Source organism: Nelumbo lutea, chromosome 7, assembly GCF_056320005.1.
Source record: "Nelumbo lutea isolate HS-2025 chromosome 7, American lotus-T2T, whole genome shotgun sequence".
NCBI classification, from domain to species: Eukaryota; Viridiplantae; Streptophyta; class Magnoliopsida; order Proteales; family Nelumbonaceae; genus Nelumbo; species Nelumbo lutea.
Genome location: NC_142690.1, coordinates 54,251,239 through 54,265,220, shown reverse-complemented (window position 1 = coordinate 54,265,220; position 13,982 = coordinate 54,251,239). Strand labels below are relative to the sequence as shown.

Here is a 13,982-nt window from a genome sequence, read left to right as displayed (position 1 = left end):
GAGATTTGTAGCACATTGAAATGACTTTATCAGACATTTGCATAATTGCATTGTGCATGCATCCCCTAGTTGTTTTTTTTTTCGCTCAACCTTAGTTTTAACATTAGAAAATTAGCCTTTGTCTTCCCAGATACAGTGTATAGCGTGATCACTTGTTCTTATAGTTTTTTGAGCAGCTCAAATATAGATCCAAGTATCCAACTTGCCAGTAAACAAAGTATAAAATCCAAGAAAACTAAATGCTCAATAAACCACACAAATGATCATCCCACATCTTAGTTGCAATCATGTCCTAGTCCCACAACTAGGAAGTCATCTCTGGTTATCCCCCTTCAAAAACAGTATCTGAAACTTGAGTTTCAATCATTGTCGTTACTCCTGCCTCAAACTCCCAAGCTGCTTTTATCTATGATCCAGTTTCTTGTTCATACATTAGAAAGTCAATAATACCTTGTCCTTTCTAGATAAAATTACATATGGCACATGCTGCTACCACTAGCTTTACCTGTAACGGGCAGGGAGGAACCAACATCAAAATAGGGAAACATAAGACACAAAAAATGTGAGAGGTGTCATTTTTTTACAACGTAAATATAAACCTAACACTACAATTTAAAATGTAAATCAAGAAGAAAAGTTATTAAATAGTATGAAATAAGTTTTTAAGTTCATCTCAATCTGAAATCCTTGCACACTGGAAACATTTGAAACTAGGCACCAAATGAGAAACATTGTGAGTCAATTACAGTATGTATGCATGTACAATAAAGAAAATACTTGCTTAGGTTAGTCAACAAGGTTTCCGTTGAATTAAAAGTGTAGATATATTAATTTTCTAAGCCTCAAAACACTGTGATAGAACCATAAAGACATGATTGCAATTTCTCTTATATCTGAGGCAAGGTTACCCACATTTAGGTGCAAATACAATGAATAAAATACAAGGTATCTTTTTTTTTTTTTTTGAGAAAAGGTAACTCTCATTAAAAAGAAAGGGGAGGGATATACAGGATGTATAAGAGATGCATCAATCAGGTACTAAAAAAAACCAAAAAGCCTTCCCTACCCATTAAAACGGAAGCTCTATATTGCTGTACAAAAAATCCCTGCCCACCCCAGATTTAGCAAGAGCATCTGCTACTGAGTTCAAATTCCTTGGAATCCACCTGAAGACACAGTGTAGCTGCAATTGGATAACCCTGATTTCATTGATCTGATGAGAGAATCTCCAAGGTCCCTCCTGCTGATTTAACTACACACCTCAGCTTCAATAGCTTCAGCCTCTCCAATGGGTCCACTATAGGCCCAAACTTGAGTGCCTAATGAAGTGAGAATTCTGCAACATATTCCTGCTTGACCTCTGTGGCTAAGTCTACTTAAGCAACTGCCATCAAACTGGAGAACGAAATCTGTAGGGGGTCTGGGGGTCATAGGAACTGTGTGAACTCTTTCAAAACTTGAAGAACTCAGGACCAGCCCCAAATTTCTTTCTAGGTCTCCCATTGAAATGCCTCTGAACATACTAGAAACCTTCATCCAGGAGTTAATTTGAAAAAGCACCCTTCCTTTTAACTCATCCAGGGAGAAGTACTTATCTTCAAAGATTCTTTTGTTACACTCCTCCCAAATGCACCAGCAAACTGCATGGACGGTCGCCTTTCCGTAAAGAGCAGCTCTTTTACTTGAGGTACACCCAGGCCATTGTTAAAGGTCAGACATCATTTTGGATGTCACAAAGAGAAGAAAGTGTGAAAATGAGGTGTCAAATGGCTTAAGATATGTCTCATATTCAGTATTACTTACACCTATACATCTGCCTTCAAAAATTACTGACCCTGCACACACATGGATTTGGGACATAGGTTGAATATGGTGGGTCCAGGAACCTAATGCCCAGCCATATGTTGTATATTCTGTAAATAAATACCTACCACAGAGCTAGTCATACCTATGTATTTATTGTATTTATTCCAATCATTGTGAAGACATAGTTAATGTCAAGGATGCCTTGAATACGAAGCAGAGATTAGATGGATAAAATCCATCTCATCATCATCATCATCTAATCCTTGTCCCAACCATATGGGGCCAGCTACATGAATCCTGTTTTGCCATTCTGTTCTGTTCAGTGCCAAATCCATCTGAAAAAGTAAACTTTTTTTATTGGAAAAAGTTGACTTTGCTCTAATTGTTCTCCTAGGTTTGGACCATCTAAATGGTCACTGCAGATCCTCTTAGATAAATTAAATGGGAAATTACTGGTTTGGATTCCCAAGTAAAAAAAAAAACATGGAAAATCTGGATATAATTCAATATTTTGCTTTTACACTTAAAAACTATTTCTAGAATTAGATGTTTACAAAATAAAAAGAAAACAAAAAAGATGGTTAGTTTTACCGGAATAACAATGACAGAACATCACATGATACTCCATTTCATTATTTCTTTCATTTGGGAATGGTTCTTCCCCCTTTTAAGTTGCACATGGACAGTGCCTACGAGTATTTCCATCTTGTTCAGTGAAGGAACTTTTACATAGCCAAGGATTAAGGAAGAGAGGATCATATGGTTCTTCCTCTTTTTAGTTGCACGTGGACATTTGCCCCTTTTCATATGATGATTTTGAGGAAAAAGTGGGAAGAAGTAGCTGCAACATCTTCAAGAAAAACAAAGGCTCCAAAGCCATGGACACCAACTGAAGGAGACTTAAATTAAATTTCAATGCTAGCAGCTTTGGAAGTGGGTGGAGAGTTTAGAGATAAAGATGGCCATATTGCAGCTATGTTCGCAGGCCCAATCAGTTTTAAGGATTCCATAAGGGCTGAACTCCATGCTATACTCCATGGAATCCAACAGGAAAGAGATATGAATTTAGATAAGCAAATCATGAAGGGTGGCTCCAACATTGTGGTTGGATGGCTGAAGAATATTTTTTTTCTTTTTGATGAATAACAGAATGTGATTTACTAAATTAATAAAGAAAGTGTACAAAGAGGAAAAGGGAGAGAAACTCTCTTAGCTCTCCCAAGTACAGATAAAGATGATATAATTACAATACAGCCCAAAATAAATGATCCCCCCCCTGCTTTGCTAATGTATCAGCAAAGGAATTAGAATTCCTTTTCACCCATTGCACATTGATTTCCATTCCTTGAGATAGCCATTTACTCATTTTCTCATTTATATAGCACCAACATCCAGCCTCCTCTTCTGCAACCACTCAATAACTAACTTTGAGTCCCCCTCAATTACTAATTACTAGCTTCTGCATGTTCAGCTCTCTAGCCTTTTGAAGACCTTCCAGCACAGACATTATTTCAGCCCTCAAAGAATCTCCAACACCAACTAATCCCAAGTAGACAGCAATGATTCTTCCTTGACACTCCTTGGACCCTTAATACTCATGGGGATCTAGCAATTAGTCTAGGAGGCAATACTGAGTGTGGTGATGGTTAGGGCATCAAAGCTGTTAGTCGATGCTCAAGATTGTTAAAGAAGTCTTCATGGAATCAAGTGATGGTGCCCTGGAGAGGGTGAGATGGTCAGAGAAGTGCCTAGTAGGTCCTTTTTACCATTCTGATCCTGACAAAGTCAAGGTTCTAAGATGGGTCAGATCAAAGTGGAACGTGAAAGAGAAAGTCCAAGTGAAAAAGTTAAATGCAGGGTTTTTTTCTCTTTGTCTTGAGTAGCAAGGAGGAGGCAGAGGATATCTTCGATCGTGAATCTGCTAAAGTTAGGTCAGTGTATCTTATAAGCTAGGAAAGTGGCATCCGTTAGTGGCAGTAATCAGAGAAGTAGGTTCAAAGAGTCTCGTGTGGATCAATGTCTTCAGAATTCCTCTCCATGCCTGGAATTTACAAACTTTGTGTGATGGGAAATGCTTGTGGCTCCTTCAAGAAAATTAATGCTTGCACATACTGGATGAAGAACCTAGTTTCAGCAAGAATATTGGTCGAAGTTGAGGAGGTTCATCCGGTTCCTTCATGACTTGTGTTGAATTTTGCAGGGGAGTGGTATAATCCAAGGTCGGTGGTTGAGGGTTGCATCCTGTTTCGATGGATGGAGGAGAATCCAGCTTTTATGCTTTTCTGTGCTCAGGTTTTCAATTGCCTATCAGAAGTAGGAGGGGAGACGATTGTGTAGGAACTCAGGGGGTTGGAGGAGGAAGACGGTGAAAGTTGAAAGGTCGATAGTGTGGACAAGCTCACTAAGGATAGAGTAGGAGATGAGGAAAGGGTGGAGGTAAAAGAAGAATTTAGGGGAAGGAAATGAAGAGCCTTTGAGTAAGGAGGGGCACGTGGTGGGATAATTTAAGGGGAAGGTATTCAAAGAGACCGGAAGGGCTTCTTTGAGATTGGGTGGGAAACAATTAATTGGTGGGGCCTACCTGAGGAGAAGAATGCTTAGGCCTTTGGGCATTCAATTTCATAAAGATAGGGGCTTAGATGTGAAGTTTTTAAGTAATTTAAAGAAGGGTGGGCCGGAGATAAAGTTAGAGATGAGGTTGGATTTCAAGGGAGAAAAGAAGAGGGCAGGTGATGGGTGGACCCAGATCAATGAGTTCTTTTGAACATTTGGTAATTGCAAGCACAGGCCTATTGGAGATTGTTGTCAATGGCACTTCAGCAGGTGTTGAAATCTCTGTGATTCGCAAGCCATCTTCAAGGCCTGAGAACATTCCTCTGGCCAAGCAGAACACATACAATTCTTCTGACTCTACCAGTGGTGGGCCAGGTACAATCTCTCTTGCTCCTCCGAAATTATGCCAGCAAAATAGGGTCTTAGGTACATTTCTGATTGGGGGAGGTTCAGCAGATTTGGAGGTGGAAGTTAGGGAGGATAGTGGAGCTAGGGAAGGGGAAGGCAACAAGGAAGAGGGAGACAACATAGGAGGAGAGAGTTAGAAGGTAAGCACCGTCAAAAAGTTGCCTCATGGTGTTAAGGTAGGGGTGACGCTGGTTCTTCAGCTTCTGAAGTGGTCATTGGAACTTGGAAGACGGGGTGTTGATTTGGATCGCAGGAGGAAGGATAATAATTGGGTTGAAAGTTGAAGGAAGGTTCAGTTACATCTCTATTTTCTGGCCCAATTGGTGTTGGGGACTCAATGAGAGCAGAAATCTTGGCTTTGATGGAGGATGTGAAAAGGGCTACAGAACTAAATATTAACAGGTTGATCATTGAAGAAGACTCAAAAGTGGTAATAGGATGGCTAGGGAAGGAAGATGATGGACTTTGGACATACAACAACGAATGAAGACAATTCAAGTGGCTAACTCAAGGTATGGAAGTGAGATTGCAGTGGGTTAAAAGATGTGCCAATTCATTTGCTGATGCACTTGCCAAACAAGGGGTGGGAATAAATCATTTGCTTTGGGCTACATTGTAATTTTTCCCTTTGGGGGAGAGTTAAGAGAGTTTACCTCCCCCACTATTGTATTTGAATCTTATCTTTGTTCTCCTTTAATGAAACCCTTCAGTTATTGATCAAAAATAAAAATAAAAAATAATGATTGGGTTGAAAAGGATGATGACTCAACGATTCCAAAAACAAACCTAGAGCTTCAAGTAAGTTCGACATTGTCCATGTTACAAAGGTTTTTTTGAGATTGAGAGAGGATCTGGTAGGAGAAAGACCAACTAACAAATACAAAAGAATTTCTAAAAGAGAAGCAAAATCTAGAAATATTTGTCATGAGAACCCCCAAGTGGAGAAGCAATCTCTAGAGGTTGGAAATGGGACAAGTTTCATCTGGACACCCCCAAGGTGATGAACTAAAGAAGGTTGACTCGGTAGAGAAGATGGCTTGCTTAGATAAAAAATAAAAGCTTTGAATTCTCTTCCATTGTGGTGTCAGAGGAGGAGAAAAAGAAGGGAAGTTTGGATTTGAAAAGGTTAGTTGATAGAGAAGTGGAAGTTGGAAGTCCCTGCGCTTATTCTTTATGGGAGGGGAGACTGGAGAGCTTTGCTAGGAAAGCTTTTGAAGCTTTTGAAAGGAAGAGGAAGGAAGAATATGCTGAAAATATATTTGGCTTACCAGTCATGTGATTAATTGCCCCAGATCCAATTACCCAAGGAGTTGAGGATGAAGTAGACACATGGAATGCAGAGGTATGGTTACCTGAGGTGGATAGTGGATACATGTGAGGTAGGAGTGAATCGAGTGATAGAGGTCTCTTCAAGTTGATGGAGAGTCCTACCATACTCTTCAAGCTGATTACGTAAGGCATTCAGCATTCCCTCCTTATAACCTATGGAGATACTCTCCTGAAATGAGCCACCAAAGACAACATTAGCCGAACTAGACTTCTTCCCAGGTTGTTGTGATTGCTTCTTCTGGAAAGCCAGAAAGTTCTTTGGCTTGCCAACAAGGTCCCAACAGGTCTCTTTGGTATGTCAAAACCTACCACAATGAGAACACCTCAATTTATCTTTGTAAACTTCTTCAATCTTGTTCACTATGTCACCACTCGGTAATAGAATTTAAACAAATTCCCTCGAGGTCTTTTGGTGTCCAGGGCAAGAGGAAGAAGGAGATTTGGGAGTGGGTGATTACGAAGTTCGTGAGACCGGAAGAATGGAGCATCTCCGAGCAGTTGGAGGCTGAAACAACTGCAGAGAAGTGTGTCTCCAAAGCACTTTCGTGGGTTTCTGAAGATAGAGATGCACAAGAAAATGTTCCCGCCAAGGAATTAGAAAAGTTCCGAATGGAGCAAAGGAGGGTGATGGAGTGGTAGAAAGGGTTGAAATGAGTGGAAATCAAGATAAGGAAGAATTCCCAAAAAAGAATGTGAGTTTCACCTCATCAAACAAGGGTCCCTCTTGTGACTTCTGTAGTAAAGATTTGGTCCAAGAATTGGGGGGAGTCACGAGTGATGAGATTAATAAAAAGATAGGAGAAGAAGAAGTTTTGAGTTCTTTGGTTTCCATTGGAAAATTGAGGAGGGATATGGGGAGGAAGAGAGTTGAAGATGTGTCAAAGCTGACTAATAATGAAAACCCCAAGGCAGGGCAGCTGAGAAAAAAAGAAAGGATCCAGCAATGGGCAGCTCGTTCATGTCACCAAGGTTTTCATCGTCTCAAGGAAGGACTGGTCAGGGACAGTCCGTGTGGCAGATTCAAGAGAAAATACAAAAGGAGAGGATGTAAGCTCACAGCTAGAAATCAGAGCTGTCTGACAAACAAAGGTGATGAAAACGGTTTAGATGTGGATTCAGATAAGAAGGCTCAGAACACTGATTTAAATTATCAAAGAGGGGAAGCACTAACAGGGGAAAAGGAGGATAAGTATAGGTTGAAGGATTATGAGAACAATCTGGAGGAAGAGAGAGAGAGAAGGAAGGAGGCTGAGGAGAAAAATAATGAAATTGGTGAGGGGGAAAAGGAAATAGGAAGGAATAAAGCTGAAGAAACTCCTAAGATAAATATGATGGAAAGAGGAAAAGTCGGCATTGATCAACTAGTAGATAGACAGTTGGCAGTTGGGAAATCTCTTGGTCTTTTCTTTTTGGGGGGAGAAGCAGTGGTGAGGAAGGCAATCGAACAATTCGAACAGAATAGAGGCAGGAAAATAATAAGAAGGCTGTAGTTGAGGAGGGGGTGGGAACTGGGAGGAAGGCAAATGAGAGGAGATTGGCATCGTTGATGAAGAATTAAGTGTTTTCTGGTATGATGCAGGTGAAAGGGTGAGGATTGTGTATCTGTGGTTGTTTTGCTTTTGGTTCCCGGGCTTAGTTTGCATGCTCTTGCGGATATTGCAATTTTGGGTTGTCTTTATGTTTCTTTTGGGGTGGTTGGTTTTTGTAAGATATTTCGAGGGGTGTTGTGTTGGGATTTGGGTGAAAAAATCTCTCATAGGAAAGTGTTTGGGAGTTGTTGTTCCTTAGCTTTACCATCTAGAATGGAAGAGAGAGAGAGAGAGAGAGAGAGAGAGAGAGAGAGAGAAGAGAGGAGAGAATAGTAAAGAATATTTAACAAAAGTTGTCAGTGGCAGCACCCACACTGATTTATATATTAGGGTGTTTAAAATAAAGAGGAGAAATTACAAGAGTACCTCTGATTACAACTTAATAGAAAAAGACACTAATAACAGTCCTAACAACACTATCCATTTAAACTTTTTTGAGGTCATTGTTGCTATCAGCCTTTTTAAACTCATTGTTGTATATCTATAAATCATTTCCTTTGTTTAATAGTCACTTGATCACCAGTTTTGGATCTCTTTCAATGATCAATTCATGCACAATCAGCTCCTTTGCTCTAGATAGTAGATACACCTTCCAAAGCTACCAACACTTCAGCCTTCAAGGAATCCCCAATGAAATCGGACCAGAGAACAAAGCCAGCACATGCCCTATTTCATTCCAAAACACGCCTCCAGCACCTGATGGTCCTGGGTTCCCTCTGTTGCTGCCATCAAAGTTGAGTTTAATGTACCCAACCTCCGGTGGAGTCCAAGAAGTACTAATCCTGGATTTCAAAACTAAAGTAAGAGCCACTTCCTCATTATGCCATCTACTGAGTATTCAGAGCAACACCATGGATTTCAGCCAATGAATCGCCCTGATTGTTATACATTCAATTACCACTTCTTTGAACCTCTCTTTCTCCTTAAAGATTGTTGTATTCCTCTCCTCGCAGTGCTTAGGTTGCAACAGCTCTTAGGCTTCTCCACTTGACTCTACCTCTCTTCTTTGACCAAGCAAATGAAGATGCAACAAAGATTTGGACCCACCCAGGTAATGTAAATTTAACCAAGTTACCCAAGCAAACATCATAACTGAACCTGAAGAAAGGAAGGATTGCACTAATGGCCTTCCAAGGAGACATCCTTGCTCCTTGTGCTTCTTGCAACAACTCCAGCATCCTAACCATTGTCCAATTTGCCATGTATACTAACTACCATTTTATGCCAAAATTTTTCCTTACCCAATGATAATCTCCACAACCACTTGCCCAACAGCACTAAATTCCTCAAAGGTGATGTCAAATGGATGCAACAAAAACAAATGAAAGAGCTAAGAACCCTAGCTTCATAACTAAATGCAAGTTTAATATGGACACACAAATCAGCAACATGATGACTGGTGCCATGGAAAGACAAGGAGTGAACAGGGAAAAGTTGTATAGGGGTATATTGTAATAAGGAACTGCATGTGAGGGATGGGGGTGGGTGCCAGCCTCATTAGGAGAATGTTAGGCATATTCTATGTATCATTTGGAATTAACTTACCACACTTTAATAAAAGTTAGTGTTACCAATAAAAAACAGCACTAAGTTCCTCATCTCCATATTTCCAAGACCCAATGCACCCTGTAATATGCTTTTGCAAACCAACTCCCATCTAATCAAATGATCTTTTCCACCTTTCCCAGGTCTCATAAAAAGTCCCTCATTATCTTTTCAATTTCTTTGCTCACGTTCTAAGGAATCTTAAACATTGATAAATAATAGACCAGAAGATTAGCCAAGGTAGACCATCAAAATTATTCTTCCCCAATGATATATATAAATTCATTCACTTCGATAAAGACTTTTTATAATGGCAAATGACTTGAAATTCTATTAAAAGAAGACAAGGAAAAAGAAGAAATGTGCAACAATCAGAACCGCAAGAAGGGAAAAGACCTAAGGCTGCAAAGGGATCTAATTGAACCGGATATAAGGTAGATCTAAATTTGGTTCGTTTATATTCAGATTTGGATTGAATCTTATCCATCAGATTTATATCAAATACAAATTGAAATCAGATTGCAATCAAATATTGAATAGAATTAATAAAATAAACAAAGAATAATCAGAATATTATATATTATTAATAAAACGATTTTTTTTTCGGCAACACAGAAAATATTAATTCACAAAGAAGGAGATACATCAAGATGTTGTGAACAACCAGAGAACCAAAGAAAAAAACAAAACTACCCCAAGATATTACAGTTGTGCTCAATACATAATCTGTCTTTGAACCCCTTGATTGGCTAAACCATCAGCCAAACAATTTGCAGATCTTCTAACCCAAACAAGTGGAATACTCATAGCTCTTGAGAGGCAAGCAAAAATATAAATAAATTTTAACATGAACAAAAAATACTGAAAATAAATTTTATGAAACTTGAACCAATGACTCTTTACTAAAAATACAACATTCAAACCAACTCTACTAATGGATAGAATATAAACTTTAAGTATATGTAAGCATATACATTTAAATTGAATTGGATCAGATTGGGGTAGATCCATGTTCAATCCAATTATAAACAGATCAAATTTGATTCACCCTTAACTAAATCAAATTCGGATAAACAAATACCATTTTCACCCCTAAAAAGACTCCAAAAACAATTAAAAGAGATGAGCCAAGAGACAATAATACCCCAGAAATGCCTCAGAAAATGCTCCCCTACCATGGAGCCGCATTTCCATGAAAACAATCTCTTGCATACAGCTTGAATATAAGAAAATACCACATTTCCCATTTCAAAACTAAGAGTAGAAATGTCAATACGACTTATCTATCTATTGGTTGGAAAACTCATCACCAGCTAGGTTATGTGTCTTCCAGAATTTGAGCAATCTAGTCCTTCAGACTTTGCTGACAACTTTTGGGATACCTTAGAAATTCAAAGTTGTAATATGAATCAGTTAAGTCTGAACTGAAGCTCTTGATGCATGTTTTGCTTTGAGTTAGGTGTCATCTTGACACCTGAACAGCTTGTATCTGTTTTTTCTTATTAATAAAATTTTATATTTTACTCTTCAAAAAAAAGTTCAAAAGTGTAGTAGTGTTTGCAATGAGACTGTAACATGAGTTATAGGACACTCACCTTAACCCATCACATCCTCTCTGAAGTAGTAGATTGAGAAGCCAAATCATCACATGTCACAGGTTTGTGCAACTGCACTCATGCAGAGAAAGGACACTAATTAAAGTAGGAGAGGCACACCCTACAATATAGCAAATTGTGAATTCAAGGTTGTCCATCAGAAAACATCAAATTAGGTCAATTCATCAAAACATAGCATCAAGTTAGGAGGGGCACGCCTAGTCGCCTATGTTAAGGCAAGGCACACCCCACAAAACGAGTGTCACCTCTAAGCCTATGTAAGCACACAAGGCACACCTTTTAGAACATTAGGTAAGATGACTTTTCTTTATATTTAAGTTTTTAGCTTATCTATTCTAATTTTTTGAAAAAAGAATATAGAAAAAGAGAAATAATTTTCCATTTATGATACAATTCACATTTGATTCAACATAACATTCCTTACAATTTATAATACAATTATGATTTTCAGACCATATAAACACTTGTACTTTGTGGCATAGGACAACAATTTTGTTTATAAGTACATAGGGCAACAATTTTGTTTTTTGATAAGTACATAGGATAACATATTTTTGTTAAGTACAAAGGGCAACAAAACTTACTGCATTTGCAACCGCAAACCAGTGAAAGCAACGCATAAAAGGATCATTGCCTGAAGGAAGACTGTCATGATTCCAATATTTGATGTTTTGAGACTTTGCGGCCACCTTCCAACAGTTCCCTTCATGGGCTTCGGAAGTATTGCTTTTCTCTGGATTCTTCTTCTTTCCTAAAACATAGCCTAGAAGCGAGAAGCAAATAGGAAGAAAAAATAAATCAGATCAGCACCAGTTCCCATAAATACATTAAGGATTCTGATGAAATTATAGGTCATATAGCAGCACAGACAAGGAAAAAAAATTCTACAAGTAAGTTCTCATATGCAGGTAATAACACGTCAGACAAATAAAACAAGCCATGTTCTAAAACCTTAAACACAACTCAAATAAAACTAGATTAACATGACTTTAAGGATGGACCACTTATGATAAACAAAGTTACTAAATCAAGCCCAGAACCAGAAAAATACTACAAAAGATCCAAAATACTTCTAAGCTGATTACAGGACCATCATGATACCCATATCAATGGTTCATTATAGAAAGAGGAACAGTACTTTTCCACTACACTGTTACACAAGCAGCATGAAGATTGAGGATGTGGAAAACATCTACAAAGGCAGTGATACATATTAGCCTTAAATCTTCTTGTTCTGCATATGATACAGTCATAAGTTATCTTATCATACCATTTAAATGCATGTATGAAGAAGTTGGGAAGGGAGTTTTAGTAAGAGGTATTGAGGATGAGTTGTTAGGATTGGGAGCCTATAGTGGATGTATTTTCCATTGATTTTTATGACAATTACTTGAATACTGGTAAGGATATATCTATGGTGTGCAGGAGAATCTGATAGAAAGGCCTACTTAGTCCAGATTTCCAAATTATCCATCATTCTTGTAATGTCTCAGAAAGGTTGGAGGCACACATACATTTAGTAACTTTTTTGTTTCGGTTACAGTGCATTCTAGATAAAATTTCACTACTCCACAAAAGGAAGTGGCCAACCTCCTTGTCTTGACTTTCCAAAGCACTTAGGCTAAGGGTGACAAAACTTTTGGATGGTGTTCTAGTGGCCAATAAGTGCATCAACTCTAAATTTAAGTTGTTTATTTTCTGTCTATGAATAATTGGTACAGAAAAGTCATATGGGTGTACCAATGGGGGAATTCGTTGGTCTCAACATGATCCCCGACCCCAAATGCCTCATAAGTAATTCACGTGTTTCTATCAACTAGAAACATGTATCAACCATAATGAAAAATGTAGCCTTAGCATTAAACTTTACTAGGTTTGAGCAACAGATTAAAATCAAGTGGAGTCTAATGAAGATAATCTCTGACTTTCTCGATGAATTTAACAGACACAATGTGTACCTAAAAGATAAACAGAAAAACTATAAATAGCAATAGAAAACCAATGATTGATGAATCTATGCAACAGCTTTTACAATCTATCTTCTAGCAGTAATTTTGCATTACCAAAACCAACTGGACTTTTTTATTTTTATTTTTTTAACTGGATTATTTATTGGTCCTAAAACCAACTAGATTCAAAAAGTGTAAATAAGAAATGAAAAAGAGAAGAAAACAAAACAAAAAGAAAAAGAAAAGAGTGACGAATTACATACCACAGTAGCCTTCTGGGAGGGGAATCGTAGCACCCTGCAACTTCCTTCCTCTGAAACAGGCTTCCTCCACAGCTAAACCTTCAACCTCAACACCTAACCAGCAAAATAAAAATTAAATGATGAGGCCTGGCGAATTATCGGAAGCTGGGAAAACCCAAAAACGGATGAGGTTGAGGGAAGAAGAAAGCAAGGAAGCTGAAACTTGCCTGTTTTATGGGGTTTGAAGTACTGAGAAACAGGGCAGGGGCCGTCATGTTTGATGCAGCAGGGAAGCTGATGAACCTGACCAGTCAGATCCACCACTGACTCGGAAGAGCGAAGATCAATGCTTCCTAGCATTCCGTTCTTTGGTTTGTCGTTCAACCCTCTCTCACTCTCTACCTCCATTGCTTGGACGTGCACAAGGAAGGATCGTAACCCTAATTTTTCAGTTCATAACAGTTTTAGCTCTGGTTTTGATTATAATCTCATTTCCCGCCCTATTGGAATTTCTGGGGTGGGGGAACGAGAAATTCCCTCACTTTTTTTAAAATTATCTTTAATTCTTATTTATCTTTTAAATTATTTTTAATTCTTATTTATCTACAAAATTATCTTTAATTCCCATTTATCCTCTCTCCTATTTTTTATTTTAAAAAATTTAAGAATTATTTAAATATTCTAACAAAATTATAAAATAACTTAAAAATATTTATTAAAAATACAAAAAAACAATTTTATATTTTTACTAAATATATTACAAAATTATGTACTAACAATTTAAATTATATTTTTTCCGGATGATCAATTTAAATGTTTTTCAATTATTTAATAATATGTAATAATTTTAAATAAACAAAATTCAAATAACAAAAAATTTTAAATATTTTATAGATTATTTAAATATTTAAATAACTAAATATTTATCATAACTAGATTTTAAAT

The 13,982-nt window shown here is 37.8% G+C and overlaps 1 protein-coding gene across 3 annotated transcripts; it reads right to left on the bottom strand.

Moving 5' to 3' along the window:
- Nucleotides 1–249: 249 nt before the first annotated feature.
- On the bottom strand, nucleotides 250–13,586 carry LOC148846437 (ribonuclease H2 subunit C-like protein). Of its 3 annotated transcripts, none has more exons than XR_016101732.1 (5): nucleotides 13,265–13,572; nucleotides 13,059–13,151; nucleotides 11,431–11,609; nucleotides 10,826–10,946; nucleotides 250–505 (listed from the first exon to the last, which is right to left on the bottom strand). XR_016101732.1 is itself a non-coding variant. In XM_088952937.1 (5 exons), exons 1-4 carry the CDS (start codon nucleotides 13,443–13,445, stop codon nucleotides 10,835–10,837), a joined length of 516 nt encoding a protein of 171 aa, XP_088809063.1. In that variant the 5' UTR covers nucleotides 13,446–13,586; the 3' UTR covers nucleotides 250–505; nucleotides 10,826–10,834. The 3 variants fall into 3 exon arrangements, 2 of the variants coding, with proteins under 2 accessions (XP_088809063.1, XP_088809064.1); XM_088952937.1 differs by having other exon boundaries at nucleotides 10,826–10,897; nucleotides 13,265–13,586; XM_088952938.1 differs by having other exon boundaries at nucleotides 10,826–10,897; nucleotides 11,481–11,609.
- Nucleotides 13,587–13,982: the final 396 nt, after the last annotated feature.

Excerpts from the sequence above, each read along its gene's own strand:
- LOC148846437 (XM_088952937.1), bottom strand. The coding sequence starts at position 13,445 with ATGGAGGTAGAGAGTGAGAGAGGGTTGAACGACAAACCAAAGAACGGA. Across the intron at positions 13,152-13,264 it reads CTTCAAACCCCATAAAACAG|GTGTTGAGGTTGAAGGTTTA; the intron begins GCAAGTTTCAGC and ends TTTGCTGGTTAG. Across the intron at positions 11,610-13,058 it reads CCTCCCAGAAGGCTACTGTG|GCTATGTTTTAGGAAAGAAG; the intron begins GTATGTAATTCG and ends TCTCGCTTCTAG.